The sequence below is a fragment of the Rattus norvegicus genome, chromosome 13 (assembly GCF_021556685.1).
Source record: "Rattus norvegicus strain SHRSP/BbbUtx chromosome 13, alternate assembly SHRSP_T2T, whole genome shotgun sequence".
NCBI lineage: Eukaryota > Metazoa > Chordata > Mammalia > Rodentia > Muridae > Rattus > Rattus norvegicus.
In genome coordinates, this window is record NC_141546.1 from 37,168,333 (window position 1) to 37,187,153 (window position 18,821).

An 18,821-nucleotide genomic window follows, 5' to 3' on the forward strand; every position below is an offset into this window, starting at 1 on the left:
TGCCAGTCATTCTAGCATCATGCATAAAAAATTGTTATTAATTTGCAATTTCAGTAAACAGAGCTATGACACAAAAATGTTTTCTCAGACTTTTCCTACTTCATAAAAGTGATGTAAAAATCTAAATTCAATTGACAGAAGCATTTGGAGGCAGAGAGTGTAGAATCTTCAGTATTAGATTGATATTTTCATGGATGGGCTTTGAGACGATCTGTAAATGACATTGCAACTCTGCTTATAAAAAGCAGGGGGCAAGAACAGTGAACAAATGACATATAAACTTTAAATCCTACATAATATCACTTGTAACACTTCATGACTATAAACACATGCTTTTAAAAGTGTACATAAGGATAAGAGAAGAAAAAAGCTTTGTATAGTAGAGATTCAGGAGCCCTTAGAGGAGAGGAATGAAAATAAATGTTGATACAACTATGGTTAGAGTTGTGGGGAAAAGAGATTTTCCTAAACTGATCTAAAGAGTAAAAAGGCAGGAAAATTCAACATGCAACCAAGTTGTACTTTAAACACACACACACACACACACACACACACACACACACACACACACTAGGGAAAGGGAATCAAAGACAGACTGCAGCACTTATAACGTGGTATAATCAATCTTGGAAACAAAATTGTCTGCAAAAGTAAAAAGATTTACATGTATGACAATAGGGTGGGCTCTTTTTATTCTGCAGAGAGAGCTGGTTTTAGCTATTGTGGGATACTGAATAATCCAAAGAAGTGAAAGCCAAGTTTGTCACAAGAGTGCCAATCCACTGCTGACTCTAGAAGTTTGAAAGTCCTACTGAGTAGTTCTAAAACATGGGCATCACATCTTTGTTTCAGAGAACAGGAAGAACCGGGATTCTGTCATTTTAAACATTTAAAGGAAAGTACATTGATATTCCTAGACCCTGTTTACCCTGTCTGTCTGCCTACTTGGAATCTGTTAGACTCCAGGTCTTCAATATAATCAAATTATTACATGTATGCATTAAATATTCCAGTAGTAAGTGAAAATAAATGTTTAAAAGAGTATTTCAAAATTAGCACAATTTTTTTTACCATGTGTCTCTGCACTGAATCTGTTACTTTACTTTGATATAGTTCCTCACATCTTTATCTATGTGTACATGTATATATCCACATATGTGTACTTGTTTGTGTGTTAGTTTAGTTGCTCTCATGACACTATGTATTTACACAGATTCGAGAACAATTTAGGTATTGGTCTTCCCACTCTTGGTTATCACTGAATCAGCCAGGCTGACTCTGCAACTGTCTAGGGATTTTCTGGTCTCTACCTCCAATCTCAATGTAGGAGCAATGGAGTTACTGATGTGGAATACTGTATCCAGGTTTAAATAGGTTTCAACTCACATTCCCAGGCTTATGCAGTAAAATCTTGGCTCACTGAGACATCTCCTAGCTCTGATTGTATACATTATTTTCACAAACTCCAGAAATGGCTTGAGCTGGTTTCGAACATAGATTTTTTTCAAACAAACAGATGCAAAACATAAATATTGGTTTCCTTTCTGTATATCAAGCTTAATATGTTTTATAGTCACTCTTATCTATAACCAGGAGACCATCCCTGGGAAGCCATTTTCTTACTGTCTGGACTCATACCAGCTAGTGGGACTTTTATGCTTCACTTTCTCCTGGGAAGTGAAGCAGGTTAGGCACTAGCTTTGCAAGCCTGATAGCCTGAGTTCAAACCCGAGAATCTTTGGAACACATATAGATAGTAGAAGGGGAGAACTGACTCCACAATGCACCATGCATGGCATACATGTGTGCATGAATTTGTACATGATTACACACACAGCAATAATAAAGAGAGATGGTAGATAGATAGATAGATAGATAGATAGATAGATAGATAGATAGATAGATAGATAGATTGGCTTTATCACCCAACTTTGGCTGTTTTACATCATCTGATATTTTACTTATTATCTTTTATTTCTCTATAATAATAGAAGTTCAAAAATGCTTTTTTGTGTGTTTTATTATCAGTCCATTTAACTATTTTAAAGATTGTTTTATGTTTAAGTTTTTGTCTGTTTGGTGAGAGGGGGTGGTGCATGTGAGTTCAGATGCCTACAGAGACCAGAAGAGGACATCAGATTTCCTTCAGGCAGAGCCACAAGCAATTGTGAGCCCACTGATGTGGGTTCTGAGAGTGGAACTTGGGTCCTTTGCAGGAGCAGTGTGCGTTCGTAATTATTGAGACATCCTTATTGATCCCATGCAATTTAGAACTGTTTCATTCATGGCTTTTGAGACCTTTCATAACTAAGAATGTTTATCTTAAAAATAAAATAGAGTAAATATGTTTACATATTTAGATGAGGTGAGGTTCCGTTTCAATGGCTATAATTTAAACCAATATGGTTTGGTTCCAAGCTTATTTACTTGGAGTTTAATTACTGAGTAAAATCCACATGGTCACTTAAAACTTAAAAACATGGCTTCTAAAATCTTTCCATTGTTCTATATATTCAATATATATGTATATATCATATATAGAGATAAATAGAATCTCAACAAAAATAAAGGTATAATTCAGCAGAAGATAGATTCATTCTGAACTTTTCTGAGCTTGAAAAGTGTTCTGTGAGAGATGCTCAGGATTCAAAGGGGAGGAACCATAGAAGAAATGTCCAACAATGGTGGAGAGGGAGTTGTAGAATCCATCTCCAGTAGAAAGACAGCACATCAAGTAAAGGAATGGGGAGTCTAAAGCTCTGACCCAGAATCGTTCCTATCTAAAAGAACTGCAGGGACAATAATGGAGAAGAGACTGGGGGAAAGAAGGATCTGTTATCAGCCCAATTTGTGATGCAGCTCAAGAGGAGGCTCCAATACCTGATACATTACTACGGTATGCTTACAAATAGGAGGCTAGCATGGATGCCCTCTGAGAGGCCCAACAAGCAGCTGAGTCAGATGCAGATACTTACATCCAACCAATGGAAAGAAGTTGGGGACCCCTGAGGTTGAATTAGAGAAAAACTGAAAGAAGCTGAGGAGAAGGGTGACCCCATAGGAAGACCAGCAGTCTTAACTAACCTGGACTCCCGAGATCTCAAACACTGAGTCACCAACCAGGTACATACACCAGCTGATATGAGGTCCTGACACATAGACAGCAGAGGACTGCCTGGTCTCACCTCAGTGAGATAAGGTGCAACTGACTTTTTAAAGACTTGAGGCCCCAGGGAGTGGGAAGGTCTACGGGGAAAAGAGTTTGGGGGAACATCCTCTTGGAGATGAAGGATGAAGAATGGGGTGAGGAACATGTGGAGGGTAGACCTGGAGGGAGATAACAACTAGAATATAAAAAAAGATAAATAATAATAGCAATAATAATAGCAATAATGACATTAATGATGATAATAATAATATAATGATATTGAAGACAAAGGAAAAATGTCCGGTGCAAACTACTGTAGAAGGAGGAGAAGGAAGAGTTGGTTCCTATAATGGGATATGCTAACACATCTAGAAACCAAATAAATTAGAACATACATTTATTGCCAAGGACTCCAGGATAGACAATTCTAACTTAATGGAATGTTGCGATATCAATACTTTTAGGTACAGTGATATTTCAAAGTCAGTTCTTCCTAGATTATAAATCAACCAATATGTCTCATGACTTCTGTTATTCAGTCAGTGAACTGATCACAACTCCATTACAATCAAAGGTTAAAAACAGAAGAAGTTCCACTCTGCTTTCCTACAGGATAAAATAGTAAAACACACTTCAAAGAGGACAAAATGTTGGGATTGAAGACATATTCATATGAAATTTTAACAACTTTGGTAGTGGAAGTGACTCTGGGGAGTAACTCACAGGAGTGCTGTGTATAAAATGCTTGCACTTTCAAGGTAGAGTGCTAAAAATGAAAAACAAAACAAAACAAAACAAACCTTAGACATTTAACTTTTAACTAGAGAGTTAATGCATTTTTACAAGTAGAAAATAAGGATAAGTGCAGAAATTGGTGAAGCAGCAAACAGCAGGAAATAGAAGAAAGAACGATGAAGTTTTTCTAATGGTTCATGGATTAAAAATGAAAGGGACAAAGGGATAGTTAGGCAAGAAGAAAGAGCAGGCATCTCAAAGACGGAGCAGACTTGCTTCCCCACCCACTTTCACCCTCTTCCTTCAGAGCAGAGGACACAGCCAAAGAGGGGAGGGCGCCCTGGTGAGTGTGCAGATTGCTGCTGGCTCCAGTGGAGCTGCCTCCCGTTCCTCACTGATGTGCTACAAACTGCATGATACCAGAACATGTGCTTCCCAAAACACTGGCAGTAAGTGGAAAGGAAGAATCCTAGTCGGGTGTGGTGGCAATCACCTCTAAAGATACCAGTATTTGACAGGCCGAGGCAGGAGGATCATATTTGGGGGCTAACACAGGTTACATAGTGAGACTATAGCACAAAAAACAAAACAAAACAAACAAAAGATCATTAATGTACAGGAGAGGAGAATGGAATACAGCAATAATTAGAGCTTATTTTAGATGTTACATTTAAATATTAATACAACTATGTGTATTTGTGTGTGTTTGTGTACATATGCATCTGTGTGTTCATACTTGCATATGTGTGCCTATATATGTACTTGTGTGTCTGTGTTTGTGTGTTTGTGTATCTGCACGTGTATGAGTATATGTGTCTGTGGGTGTATGTGTATATATGTGTCTGTGTCTGTCTCTCTGTGGATATGTGTCTTTTTGTATGTGTTTGTGTGGTACATGTGTACATATGTGTGTATGTGTCTGTCTTTTGTATATATATATGTCTGTGTGTGTCTGTGTTTATGTGTATCTTTGTGGGTACTTGTATTTGCATTTGTATGCAGGTGTGTGTGTGTGTGTGTGTGTGTGTGTGTGTGTGTGTGTGTGTATTTAGCCCAGAAGTCAAGGTTCAGTGTTGTCCTCTGCCCTACCCTATAGGGATTCTCACTGAAATTGGAGCTCAATGATTGAGCCACAGTAGCTTGTTAAGGAGCATCCTTTATCTTTCTGTCACCTACAATCACTGGGATTAGAGGCATATGTCATAAAACACAGCTTTATATGGGATCTCAGAAACAAACTCGGGTTCTTATCCGTGTACCTCAAGCCCTTGTCTCAGTGAGTTGTGATCCCAGGCTCTAGACCTAGCTGTTTCTCCCTTTTATTGCTCATTTTTAATACCAGACATCAACTGAATGCTTGAGAAATAGCCTTCCAAATAATTGACAGAATGGCTACTATATGGATTATGCTGTTTTACATGACAGCGAATAAAATTAAAGTACAATGAATAATGACTGTATATGCATATACATGAATATAATACATACATATATAGGTGAGTTTGGATAAATTCATTCAGTATTTCTATTTACCTTTCCAAAAATGCTTAATCTTTTGGAGTCAATATATGGCTGTTTCAGTAAATATCTGAAAGAATAAAAAAATTACATATAGTTATACTATCTTGAATCAATTGCATATCTGAATTTATGATTCACAGACAGATAGACAAATACAAACACTCCCCAAAAATCTTATAAATGTTTGACTTGGGGCTGAGGTGATGGTTCAGTGGGCTCAAATGTGAGAAACTGAGCTCAAACCCTAGAACCTTCATAAATCCAGGTAAGGTAGTGTACACATATAATCCCAGAGTTCCTTCAACAAGGTGGGAGATAGAGACAGGAGCTTCTCAGCTCAGGGTAAGGATAGCCTGATGTATAAGAGGGTGAACATCAAGAGATCCTGTCTCAAACAAGGAAAAACATAAGGATGGAGACATGGGATTGACCTTCAACTCCACAGTTGATGTTTCCATGAGTATCTAGCTTTATTTAATAAACACACACATGCACACACACACACACACACACACACACACACATACACATACACACTCAGTGTAAGTAACATTCCAAAAATGTAGTACTATTTTGAAAGAATTATTATTAATTTTGGACCTACCACACACAGTTTTTCTGTCAATAAATGATATACTAGTATACTGCTTCTCACGTTTTCACCCAAAGTAAATTATAATTGCAAAAATAAATATGATTATTCTTTTACAACATCAATGACAATGATAAATGCTTTCAACAATGCAAGAAAGCTACATGCTAAACTGAGAAAACAGAAATCTCTGACATTTTTGAGTGGATAATGTGCCCTATTATATAGATTTTACAATTATGAAAATCAACAGGAAGACATGCACTGACTTACTTTATAGCTGCTATTTGGTCCTTTGCCTCTACTGAGCCTGTCCTTCTGTGAATCTCCTGCAAAACTTTGAGGCCCTGGAATCCACTTCCTCTGCCATCAAATCTTGCTACAATGACATTATCGGTGTCAATAAGAACTGAATCCCAGTCAACATGAAATTTTTCTGTCACCATCTGGCCTCCTGGTTCTTCATCTCTGCAAATGTGAACATATTTGATCAAAATAAGAGCAGCTAGCACCTTGGAAGAAAGTTTACCAGTTACAGAAATCACAAATATGGGCTATTAACCATTTGGTTGATTCTTGATGACAAACCATTTTCCCCATATAAACTTTGAAATGAGGAGTCCTATGGATGAGGTGAAAACAGAACTTGAGACCTTGCAGCTGACATGGGATTAACTCATTTTTCAAAGAGAAGAAATGGAGAAAATATGTGGTCCTTTAAAAGGCTTTTTTGAAGAATGACTGTCAAGTTGACAGACAAGTCTATTTTTATTGACTGTCTTCAAGTGTGTTGTAGAAATAAATGTCTTACCTATGGTTTACAAGGGTTGAAGGGTCTGATAGAGTGCCAACTCAGCCATGGAAACTTCATATAATTTAACAGGAAGCATACAACCTTAAAGAATGTTGGACTCTGAAGGAAATATTGTATTAATATTTCCTGAGGGTTTTCTTTCTGTCCAAGATAGAGTTCTCACTTTTTATTGTAGATATGTTAAACAAACAGTAAAGGAAGAAAAATCTTTTTCAGCCTTCAAGCTAACAGCCAAGAAAGGTAGTGGGAATACAAATATCTGGAAATCATGAAAACAAGATTCCAAGGTGACATAAAAATCACAAAGCTTGACTCTTTTCTCCACAAGGAAGATATAGCATGACTTTACACTGACAGTGTTGTTTAGGTCAAGTGGTTTTTGTTGTTTTATTTTCCATAATAGAGAAAATGTAGAGAGGGAGGAGCTCATAAAAGCCACATGTACTGGGGATTTGCCTCAGCATCAGAGTATTTGTCTAACCTTTGGGAGATCCTGTGTCTGATCTCTAGCACACCTCCATGAAAATCATTCTCATCATGTTCCTTACCATCATCATAACCATCATAACTCTTGTCAGGTACAGAAGATATTCTATTTCTCCAAATTCTAGCTGTTAGTTGAAAGCTACCATTTCTCAGATCTGGTAAAACCAGTTCCCTTCTACCGTAAGTAGCCATTTTTCTCATTGTTGGCAGAAGAGATAAAGTGCTATCTGTGGTACCTATGTGAACAGATTCTCATGCGGACCTCTAGGCTTCCTCAGCACTTGCTAACATTTCAACATCACTGTGGGCATCTGACTTTTCTCATCTCTCCTTCTCTTTTGCTACCGTGAACTTCTTCAGTGCATGAGCTTCCCTCCCCCTACCTGATGGTTCTTCTTATAATCCTGCTATTTCATCTATGCTCAATTGTTTGTCCTGTTTATGCTCTCTTTTACTCATGCTCTCATCATCTTTCTCTTTGCTCCCTCCCTTTATTGTTTTCCCATTGATCTGCTCCTGCCTCCCTCAAGGCCAGCTCAAGTCTACTGGAAAATACTCATTCTACCTCTTTCTCTTTTTGCTCTGAACTCTTCCACATGAATATGACTATTCTGCCCCTCGTATATACAATAAAGCATAAAACAGAAATCAAATATCATGACTTTTACCATACCATAGAAGGATAATTTCTTCAGTTTACATCACCCTCATTATCATGCATGCAGATGCCATCACTTTCATTATAAACATTATAACCATCACCATCAGCACCATCATACCATCATCATCCGTATTCTAATCCTCATCATATTCATATTTGGTTCTTCTAGGACCAAACTAGGCACAGATTATACAGGAGGTCACCCACATGATGGGTCTAAAGAACATCTAATTGCTTTTTTCTGAGAAGATCTTCATCGGTATTGTTAGGCCTTAAATATAGGACTAATGTCTGAGATATCTACTTAACATAGCAAAGTGGATGCTGGCAGGTATTCTCCTTGTATCTCTTACTGTATTCCAGTTACCTTGCCCATCTGTAGGATGGGGGATATACTACTCCCACCCTAGAATTCTCAAAGCTAAGCATTGGGCTTGGATTCTCACACAATTCAGAGTTGCCCTTTCCTATATAATGCAACTATTTTGTCCTTTTGGTCTATGCTTTACTTTTTTGCCCATTCTCTTGTCCCTTTGTAGGGCAAGTGGAACTGTGTCACCATACAAAAACTGGGAAGGTTGAGTGGGTACAGAAACTCCAGTATTCTCAGACCTGAGGATGTTTGGAGGTTCATCGACTCCAGATTTGGCTCCTATTCTGAAGCACATAACCACAACCCCCATGGAAAGAACATGACCACTGGTCACGTAGCACAGAACACAGAGTTCTCCATCCTAATGAGTTATCTAGATGGCCCTGAACATTTAGCCAATAAGTTTCCCTTCCTGGACAATCCTTCCTGCAAAAGATAGTTAATCTCTGGTCCACCCTGAGCAAGTTGTATACACCCATTTTCTATGATAAACCATAAATAACAAGTTCAAAAAGGCAATGACTGTATCGCTTATCAAGAACCACCATGGAAACCATAGGGGAAGCCTTCATAGTACAGAGCATCCAGAGTCTTCCACAAAAGGCCCCTCCACAATACTAGACACAAAACTAAGCTAGAGTTCCCCTACCCCCGAGTACTTGGCTTTTCCTCACAGGCCTGTGTGAGCCTCCTTCTTTCCTGATTCCATTCAGTATCCAGAATTTAGTCTGCCTCAGATCTCCTCCAGGATGGAGTCTCCATCCTATGGTGCATTCTCCCACCCTTCCTGTCTGCATTTTTGTCTGGCAGAGTAAAGTTCACACATGAGGAACTTTTGTTGCCCTTCTTTGCTGAAGGTTTCTCCTGCCTCTTCTCCCTCCTCTCTTCATATGACCTAGGTCAGTCTGGTAATGTTCACCCTGAACTTTGCAGTTGTCCCTGACTCTGGCTATGCTCTCCATGTTGTCTACAATAAACCTCCTCTACCATACCCAGGAACAGTCATGCTCTTTTCTTGTTTGTTTGTTTTTTTAATTCATCTGGTGCTAAAAATTGATATGAGTCATATTCTTTGCTTCTCTCTCTCTCTCTCTCTCTCTCTCTCTCTCTCTCTCTCTCTCTCTCTCTTTTCATTCAGTTACCTGGCCTGCATTCCAAGAATCCTGTCCTCACAATTTGCACTTCAGGAGAAAAGCACCAATGCATCTTTCCTCAACCATCACAGATGTGTTCACACAGATACACCACACATTACATAATACTCATCAACAGACTTCTAGTTCACCATATTTGAAGAAAGTAAGAAAGAAAGAAAGAAAGAAAGAAAGAAAGAAAGAAAGAAAGAAAGAAAGAAAGGAAGGAAGGAAGGAAGGAAGAAGGAGAGAAAGAAAGAGAGAAACCCAGTAAAGAACCTCAGGATACATTAAGTACTGAGAACAGATAGCAGTTTTATGTGTCAATTCAAAAGAGAAATCTAGTTCCACAAACTCTAAAAAGCTGTGCATAGGTCCAGAAATCACAATCTTGGCTCTTCTCAGACTGCACTATAACTGCTAAAAGCCTGTGCACTGTGTGTAGTGATTTGAATAGATTTAGTCCCCATAGATTTATCTATGGACATAAGGAATGGCACTATTACGAGGTATGGCCTTGTTGGATGACATGTGGCATTGTTAAAGGAAGTGTGGCACTGGGGAACTGGGAGGGGGCTTTGAGTTTCTTTGCACGCCCAGGCTCTGCCCAGTGTGGCTTATAGTCCATTCCTAGCTGCCTTTAGATGAAGAAGTAGATATCTCAGCTCTTGCAGCTCCATGTCGGCCCACAGACTGTAATGTTTCCTGCCTTAGTGATAGTGGACTGGACCTCTGAAACTATATGTTGAGGATTTAATTGGTGCTTACACGGGAACTTAGGAAAATGTGGTTAATGGGAAAAAGCTGTTATATCAAATAACAAAAGTTGTTATATGTGAAGAATTTTGTCGCTTACGTTCACAGAGTAAATTCCTGATACCTGGCACCACAAAATGTGATTATATTCAGAGACAGAACTTTAAAGGGACAGAGAAAGTAAACAATGGCTCTTAGGGTTAGCAGAATCTAGTCTCACTGGTGCTTTGTGAGTAGAAATTAGAAAACACAGGAAATACTATAGACACCTGAAGTACAAAGAGGGGTCAAAAACGAGTGACAGGGAAAGCTACCGTATTGCCACTTTTCTTGATTATAGTGTTTTAAACTTAAAAATATATTGTATTTAATGCAAGCATTTATTATTTATTTTTAAAAAGTATGTTGACTGGAGATATGGATCAAGAGTTAAAAGCACATGTTGCTCTCTTGAAGGACAAGATTTTGGTTCCCAACATTTTCTAGAGTGACTCATAGCTGCCTATAACTCTAGCTCTCAGTATCTGGCACAGTGTTCTGGCCTCTATGGCACAGTATCTGTACTCACATGGGTACACTCCCTTCCCACATATACATAATACAAAATAGAATTCTACTTTATAAATGGCAAAAATGTGCATTAATATAGGAGAAGTTGAATCTATCATTCTATGCCTTTGCTTCCACATTTCCCTTTTTCTTCAATATTTTTGGTCGACCATACATCCTTGTGTCAGGACCAGTGATTACCCACTAAAGACTCTCTTTCTTGTCTTAAAGTGGATTGTATACCTTTTTACTCATTCTCTAAATGGCGTCCAGAACATTCTCCTTAGCCAGAAACAAATATCGTTTAAAAACTCTCAGGAGAGCAATAAAATAAATGGAAAAATCCACCTCTTTCTATCCTGCTATTCACATTGCAACAAGGAGCCAAAAGATGAGCTCTCATCACTACACAGATTGAAACAGTGAACAGCCTGGATATTAATGAGCCAGGCCTAAAACTAAAAAATGGACCGTTAGTATTATCCACACGAAATTAAACTTGGGATAAACATCCTAGATAACACATGAAAATAACAGAACAGAACCAATAGAAAAGGGCCTTGGGGACATCTCCCAGGCAAAAAAAATGGAAATAAGCAAGAAGGAAATACTATCTTCTAATGATGTCTGCTGTCAAGTCTCACTACATTAATTCTTATCGTTTGGCCAATTTCCTTCTGAGATAATTTCTAAAGGCATCATTGAGGGAGTAGAAAGGGAAGGGGAGTAGAAGAGCTTTACTCTAATTTACTTTAATATTTACATCAACCCAGAGATGGAACATCTTTTTCCACCACTTTGCATTTTGAAAGAATTACACCTATATCACTTCCCTTTACATGGGTACCCCAGAAAAATTTACAAGCAGGGCCAGCACGGAAGGATCCATTTTTCTTCTTGATATGTATATAGTGATTATAAGATGTTTAGCTATCAGAGTAAAAAATCATCTATACACTGACTAAAAAAATGTAGAAGTGGGTTGGGAGCTATCTCGGTCACATTCCTTGTGAAGAAGCCAGGGACTGCAATTCATGCCTTCAGTTCCAGCAGTGTAACAATAAAGACATGGGAGAGAAAAGGATGGTTGAGATTTGTGAGGCTTGCCATCCATCTGGTTTATCTGAGTCAGTGTTAGTGAGAGATCTTGTCTCAAAAAACTGTGGTAGAGGGAAATTGATGAATATATTAGATATCAAGTTATGGCATCTATGTCGGTGCATATGCGCACATGTGTATTCACATGCAGAGGTACACCTGTACACAGAAAATATTTTTTAATGAAGTAATGTATAAATAGCTAATGATCTTATCAGTTTCAATGGAAAGTATGGAAAGTTCTCAAGCAAATTAAGGGGGCTACAGCACATGCCATAAGCAGAGATGCTAGGCAGAAGGAGCCTTAGTACCAGTAGACTGGGTTTGCCAGCACTGCAGAAGTTGGGGAGGGAGCATATATGATAGCAGGTGTTTTGTTGACTTTGGGACATAGACATCTGTTTTATAGGCCTTACTTGTCACAACAAGGAAAGAAAGAAACTGTAAAGCAGCATGAGTCCTGTTAGTGCTCTCCAGCTCTGCCTAGAGCATGTTCACGGAAGGTCTGGCATGAATTTTGGTAGAGAGAAGAGTAGCAGGAAGAGAGGGCCTGTAATTTCACAAAAGAGAATAGATGCAAGCGTGACTGGCCTGAAAGACATGAAGCTAGCCCAATCTGAACATCAGAATAGTGAAACAAACAAAAAACAAAAAAGAGCAAGCAAACAAAAAACAATAACCCACAAGAAAAGGAAAATTCCCTAAAAATCTTATGCTGGGCAGAGAAAGAAAATCTTTAGTCATAGCAGGACAGAAGGTGTTGTATCCCTTAAACAGATTTCACTCAGTTCTAAGAACTCATCAGACTTTTAGGATAAACTGAAGTTCAGACAACGGTTGTTCAATTGGACAGAAATACACTTTGACTGGGACTGCTTAGATGTATTACATATACCTGGTCTTAAATTTTAATTTCATTTTAGAACATTGGAGATAGGGTTGAAAGGGTGACTGGATTTCTTTACTCCTCTTTCCAATGTAGCCACAGGAGATATCTCATATTTTTCTGCTTTATTATTTTTTTATAGTTCAGATGTTGTAGGTTGATGTCATTATGCAGGTAAAGGCAGACACAAGATAAAATGAGGTGTGTCATTGGACAAGAAGGAAGGGAGGCAAGAACAGAGGTTTAAGAAGGAAAGGAAGAAGCAGGAGAGACGAGGAACAACATGGAGGCAGATATAAGGATTCTTCTCTGTGCACAGATACAAGTTGTTCTCAATATTTTTAAGGGATGGGTGTGTACAGGATTTTGTTCTGTCCAGATAGACCAATGATATCATATCAATTGGATCAGAGGCTATTGTGTGGTGTTTTCCTTTATGTGGTGACTTAATTAAGTTCAAGAGAATGTATAGTGGCAGGATGCACCAAGCCAAGCATGGAACTGGGATTCTTGGCCTGGTGTGGCAGCAATCTGCCAAAGGAACTGTGAGTGGAAGGGAAGCAGCATGGTGAGATGCCATGTTGAAACAGTTCATGGACCAACTGGGTCAAAATGATCCTGGAGCCAGTGTAAAGCTGCTAAGATAAAAGTACCTTGCAGTGCCATGTGGCAATATGGGTGCCAGTGCTAAAGCAGGTTAAAAGGTTAGGGATTTTTAAATATTTACTGCAAGAGGTGGCTCCCAACATGGAGCAAGAATCCACTAAAAATTAAAGATTTTCAACCTGAGAAAGTTTTATTTTCTTAGTAAGAAGTGGCAAGTACCATGTTGAGTCTCAGGATGTCGCAAGCATGGAAACCTTAAACAGAAGAGAGGCAGTCTGCTTGCTTGCGGGCTCTAGGTCCCCTGCTGTGAAAATGCAGGCTACCCTGGACACAGAGCCTTATTTATAATAGCCAGAAGCTGGAAAGAACCCAGATGCCCTTCAACAGAGGAATGGATACAGAAAATGTGGTACATCTACACAATGGAATATTACTCAGCTATCAAAAACAACGAGTTTATGAAATTCGTAGGCAAATGGTTGGAACTGGAAAATATCATCCTGAGTGAGCTAACCCAATCACAGAAAGACATACATGGTATGCACTCATTGATAAGTGGCTATTAGCCCAAATGCTTGAATTACCCTAGATCCCTAGAACAAACGAAACTCAAGACGGATGATCAAAATGTGAATGCTTCACTCCTTCTTTAAATGAGGAAAAAGAATACCCTTGGCAGGGAAGGGAGAGGCAAAGATTAAAACAGAGACTGAAGGAACACCCATTCAGAGCCTGCCCCACATGTGGCCCATACATATACAGCCACCCAATTAGACAAGATGGATGAAGCAAAGAAGTGCAGACCGACAGGAGCCGGATGTAGATCGCTCCTGAGAGACACAGCCAGAATACAGCAAATACAGAGGCGAATGCCAGCAGCAAACCACTGAACTGAGAATAGGTCCCCTATTGAAGGAATCAGAGAAAGAACTGGAAGAGCTTGAAGGGGCTCGAGACCCCAAAAGTACAACAATGCGAGGCAACCAGAGCTTCCAGGGACTAAGCCACTACCTAAAGACTATACATGGACTGACCCTGGACTCTGACCCCATAGGTAGCAATGAATATCCTAGTAAGAGCACCAGTGGAAGGGGAAGCCCTGGGTCCTGCTAAGACTGAACCCACAGTGAACTAGTCTATGGGGGGAGGGCGGCAATGGGGGGAGGGTTGGGAGGGGAACACCCATAAGGAAGGGGAGGGGGGAGGGGGATGTTTGCCCGAAACCGGGAAAGGGAATAACACTCGAAATGTATATAAGAAATACTCAAGTTAATAAAAAAAAAAAAAAAGAGAATTGGAGATTAGAAGCTGCCTGCTTCTTAATCAAAGGGCATTCGGAAAATGATTTAATTAGGTTTGGTTTATTTGTTTTAAAGATGATATAAAGATATAATGCTTTAGTAGTCTTTGAGGATACCCATATTTTCTTAATGTGGGCTTCATGGGAATTCTCAGTTAAAATCTTGGTTAGACAAGCTGCCTGTTAGTCACTGACTCCAAGTAGAGAGTGGTGATATTTGCCAGTTAAAATATTATTATGGAATAGAAGTCTATACACTAGGCAGAGTGAATACAGACATTTATTAAAGAAGTCATCAACAAATAAAGGTCTGATAGCTCCAGGTAGAGAGCCTAGCAGATAGATGTATATTGAGCTAAAGTTCTGGTTTGACCAGTTGCTTACTTCTTATTCCTATTGGTATTAATAAAAGTGTGCTTTAATTTATGAATTACTCCACTATACCATATGGCTCATCAATGCCGGCTAGTGAGGGTTTGTGGTTAATTTTAAAATTACCACAGCAGGAGGCTCATATTCTCTTAACATGGGCTCCATGGAAATTTAGAGTTAATTTCCTGACATGACAGATTAAAAGACCTAGCAGGCTCATAAAAGTTTGTTTAGTTTATTTCAGTTTCTTAAATAGTTTTAATTTTCATAATGGGTGTGAATTTGAATCTTGTGGTTATATTATTTCTCTGAGAGAGTGTGCAAGATATAAGCTTTTCTGGTTATAGACTAAGAACACACATTTTGGAAGAAAAGTTTGTCTTTATTTTTTTTTAAAAGCGTGATTAGGCTTTGGACACCTTCTAGAGTTATATTGATTAGATTTGAAACAGGTAGACCTCCCGAAAAACTAAATTCAAGAGAATCAAACAAAAAGATATCTTGGTACTAAAATTTTGTTTTGAGACTTACAGATTGCAGAATGTACAGCTTTGGTGAAGCTGATCATCAGAATGCTGAACATGGCTACTTGGATTTCTGTTCAGAAGGATTTTCAGCTGGGTCCAGCAAAGATAGACATCAGGCTACAACAACTCCTCCATTTTCCCTACCTCCCAAAAGGATACCTCAACACCCACGTACAGCTTGAAGAAGTTATTGAAGAGTCACCACCTCGATCCCCTAAATGTTGGGAGGCTGAAAGTGGTTATTATAGGGATGTCTTTCTAGAGAATTTAGAAATGGTCATAATTTAACACAGAGAAATTAGCTCAAATTGATTATACAGCTATAATCTCTTTTGGTAGAAATTCTTATATTTGTTACTAAGCTAAAGTTAAAATCTTTTACTTTGGCACAGAATTTATTTGATACAAGTTTAGATTTTCTTTGATATGAATTTCTTATCTATTTAAAATTAAAATTAATATTGTTACTTTCATACATAGGCATTAAGCCTATACAACACATTTAAATTTATAAGGCTTACCCAGTTCTTTTCTGCTATTAAAAATAAAACAACAACAACAAAAAAAACCCAGGTGATTAAACATGTGATTTAAGGGCCAGATAGCACATTCATAGCTCTAAGTTTATCATTACAGTGCTTTCAAGATAACTTATTAAGATAATTAACAGACAACAGTCTAGATTCCTTACATAATTAGATGGTTTTCAAAAATGTCAGAAACTCACACAATGTGATATTGTTATTTATCATTTGTTGAGACATGTCTGCTCCTAATAGCTCCCCATTGGTGGATTCAAGGAAGAAATTGAACATCTCCATCTCCAGGTAAGGTAATACATTGTGGCATGACAGCCACTGGAAAGAAATGTCCTATTTCTTCTACAAAAAAAAATACTGTCCAGAAAAGAACGCATTGCAGAATAGTTGACTGACAGTCTCTGCTGAGCCAGAATGATCAGCCCCTCATAATTCTGTGTTTCAAAAGTCTTCAGATGATCCTAGGCGAGAAGGCTGATGACTTACTCTTACATGTTGTTAACAGGAGAAGGGCAAGTCGATAATTGTCTCTCCAACCTGTCTCAGTTCGGGAAACTGTGTTAGGCTTCCTATCGTTTCAGATAATATTGGTCATTCTCAGATTTCTGATGGGGTTGAAACTAGTTATAGTCTCATAGCCTATCCAGGCTGTTTACCTTTGAGAATACATATTTAATTGGATAGTTATCACATAATATACAAGCTAGCCAGGACATAACATGGATTTTAAGCATTCCTTAAGCTGGAATAGAAAATTAAGTGTTCTGTTTAACTGATAAAATGTTGGACTGGGTGTTAGATACATTTTATACTTTATAAATTACAAGTGATAATAGTTGTGCTCAGCTTACATTTGAGAGAAAAGTTTTTTTTAATTAGACAGAAAGGGTGATGTGTAGGTTTATGATTTATGCAGGTAAAAGCAGATACAAGATAAAATGAGGTCTGTCATTGGATAAAAAGGAAGGGAGGCAGTAACAGAGATTTCAGAAGGGAGAGGGCGAAACAGGAAAGAGGAAGAACAACTGGAATAGATATAAAGATTCTTCTCTCTGCACAGATACAGGTTGTTATAGTATTTTTAAGGGATGAGTGTGTACAGGATTTTGTTCTTTCAAGATAGACAAATGATATCATATCAATTGGATCAGAGGCTATTGTGTGATGTTTTCCTCCATGTGGTGACTTAATTGAGTTCAAAAGATATAGTGGTGGGATCCACCAAGCCCACCATAGAACTGGGATGCTTGGTCTGGTATGGTAACAACCTGCATAGGTAACTGTGAATGGCAGCAGTGTGGAGAGGTGCCACCATGAAACAGTTCATGGACCACCTGGGTCAGAGAAAGCCTGAGGGCCAGCATGAAGCTGTTGAGATCAAAGTACCCGGCAGTGCCATGCATCCCTATGAGTGCTACCACTAGAGTGGGTTAAGCAACATTCAATTGGCTTCTCAAGGTAGGTGTTTTATATTTTACTTCCTAGAGCATGTAGACAATTGTCCCAAGTTTGGTAACAAAAATACAATATTAGACCTTTACAAAATGAGCAAGTGTCAATTTTCTCAATATACACAATTAAAATTGTAATGAATTCATTGTAAATCTCCTGTGAGAAAAATATTAGGACACACAGATGGTGAATGGGGGTGAACTTACAGTGAATTAACAGACATTAGTGACATCTGTTAGATTACAGACCCACTAGTTGCCTGATTCCCCCCAACCCCCAAATCAGTCCAAACTTCTTTATGCCTGCCACTTAGAATAAATGAGTGAGAGCTTTCTTCTGGGACTGTGAAAGAATTCAGGTTTATGAAGGGACTGAGGATAGGGAAGCTTCCCAAAACCAAAGCAACTTTGAGGTGTAGTCCAACCATTGTGGGACCCTATGTTTGCTCTGATGTTATGAACTATAAACCTTGCCCATGTCTTGAAAATCAGTAATAGTCTGGCACTTCAGCTGTTTTTAAAAATTGAAAGATATATCTCTCTTTTCAGTGCTTCCACTTGCTATCTATCATAGTAACTATCTTTCCTATTGCTCTGTGGGCTTTGAAAGGAAGCCTCTCTGTTTCTGAGTCCATGGCCATAGTAGTCTTTCTTTCAGTTTTCACACTTCAGAGTGTAGAAGACTCTGAATCTGTCTCCTAATAAATCTTACATGAAGAGTAATTTTGTGTCATTTCTTACTATGAACCTTTGCTTATTCAGGCCACATTCAAATCTTCAATGTGACTTCACCCTAGGTAAGGCATTGTGACAACTTCTAGAAGTTATACCATACTGTTTTCCTACTAATTTAGCTGAGTTCTAGGAATCAATTTACCAATAAAAATATCACTGTATAAATAGAGAGTTTTAATCTTATGTTATTTCACTGTATCAAATAAACAGAAACAGCACACCAAATGCTAATGATGAGCAGTAGCTCATAGCATAACCATCTTACAAATCAATACATTGACAAATGAAGGAACTACAAAACACAGTAATTAGGTAACTTCAACTTTTAGCAATAATGTAATTATAAGAATTGCTCAGAAAATATTCATTTAAGTATTAGGCATATGTGGCTTATTTCTACAAAGCAAAAATAAAACAAAATTTTAGACAGTGAAGGACTAAGAGATGATGTTGAACAACTGCATTTTTCTGAGTTTCTATATTCCCCACACTTGTGTGTGTGTGTGTGTGTGTGTGTGTGTGTGTGTGTGTGTGCAGTG

At 38.3% G+C, this 18,821-nt stretch overlaps 1 protein-coding gene across 3 annotated transcripts in view; it reads right to left on the minus strand.

Annotated features, from left to right (window-relative positions):
- The window catches only part of Dpp10 (dipeptidyl peptidase like 10), a 1,656,730-nt gene that overhangs the window by 13,583 nt on the left and 1,624,326 nt on the right, over positions 1-18,821 (minus strand). For all 3 annotated transcript variants that reach the window (NM_001415116.1, NM_001415117.1, NM_001012205.2), the window contains 2 exon segments: positions 5,417-5,471; positions 6,270-6,464. In NM_001415116.1, coding sequence (NP_001402045.1) covers positions 5,417-5,471; positions 6,270-6,464 — 250 coding nt within the window.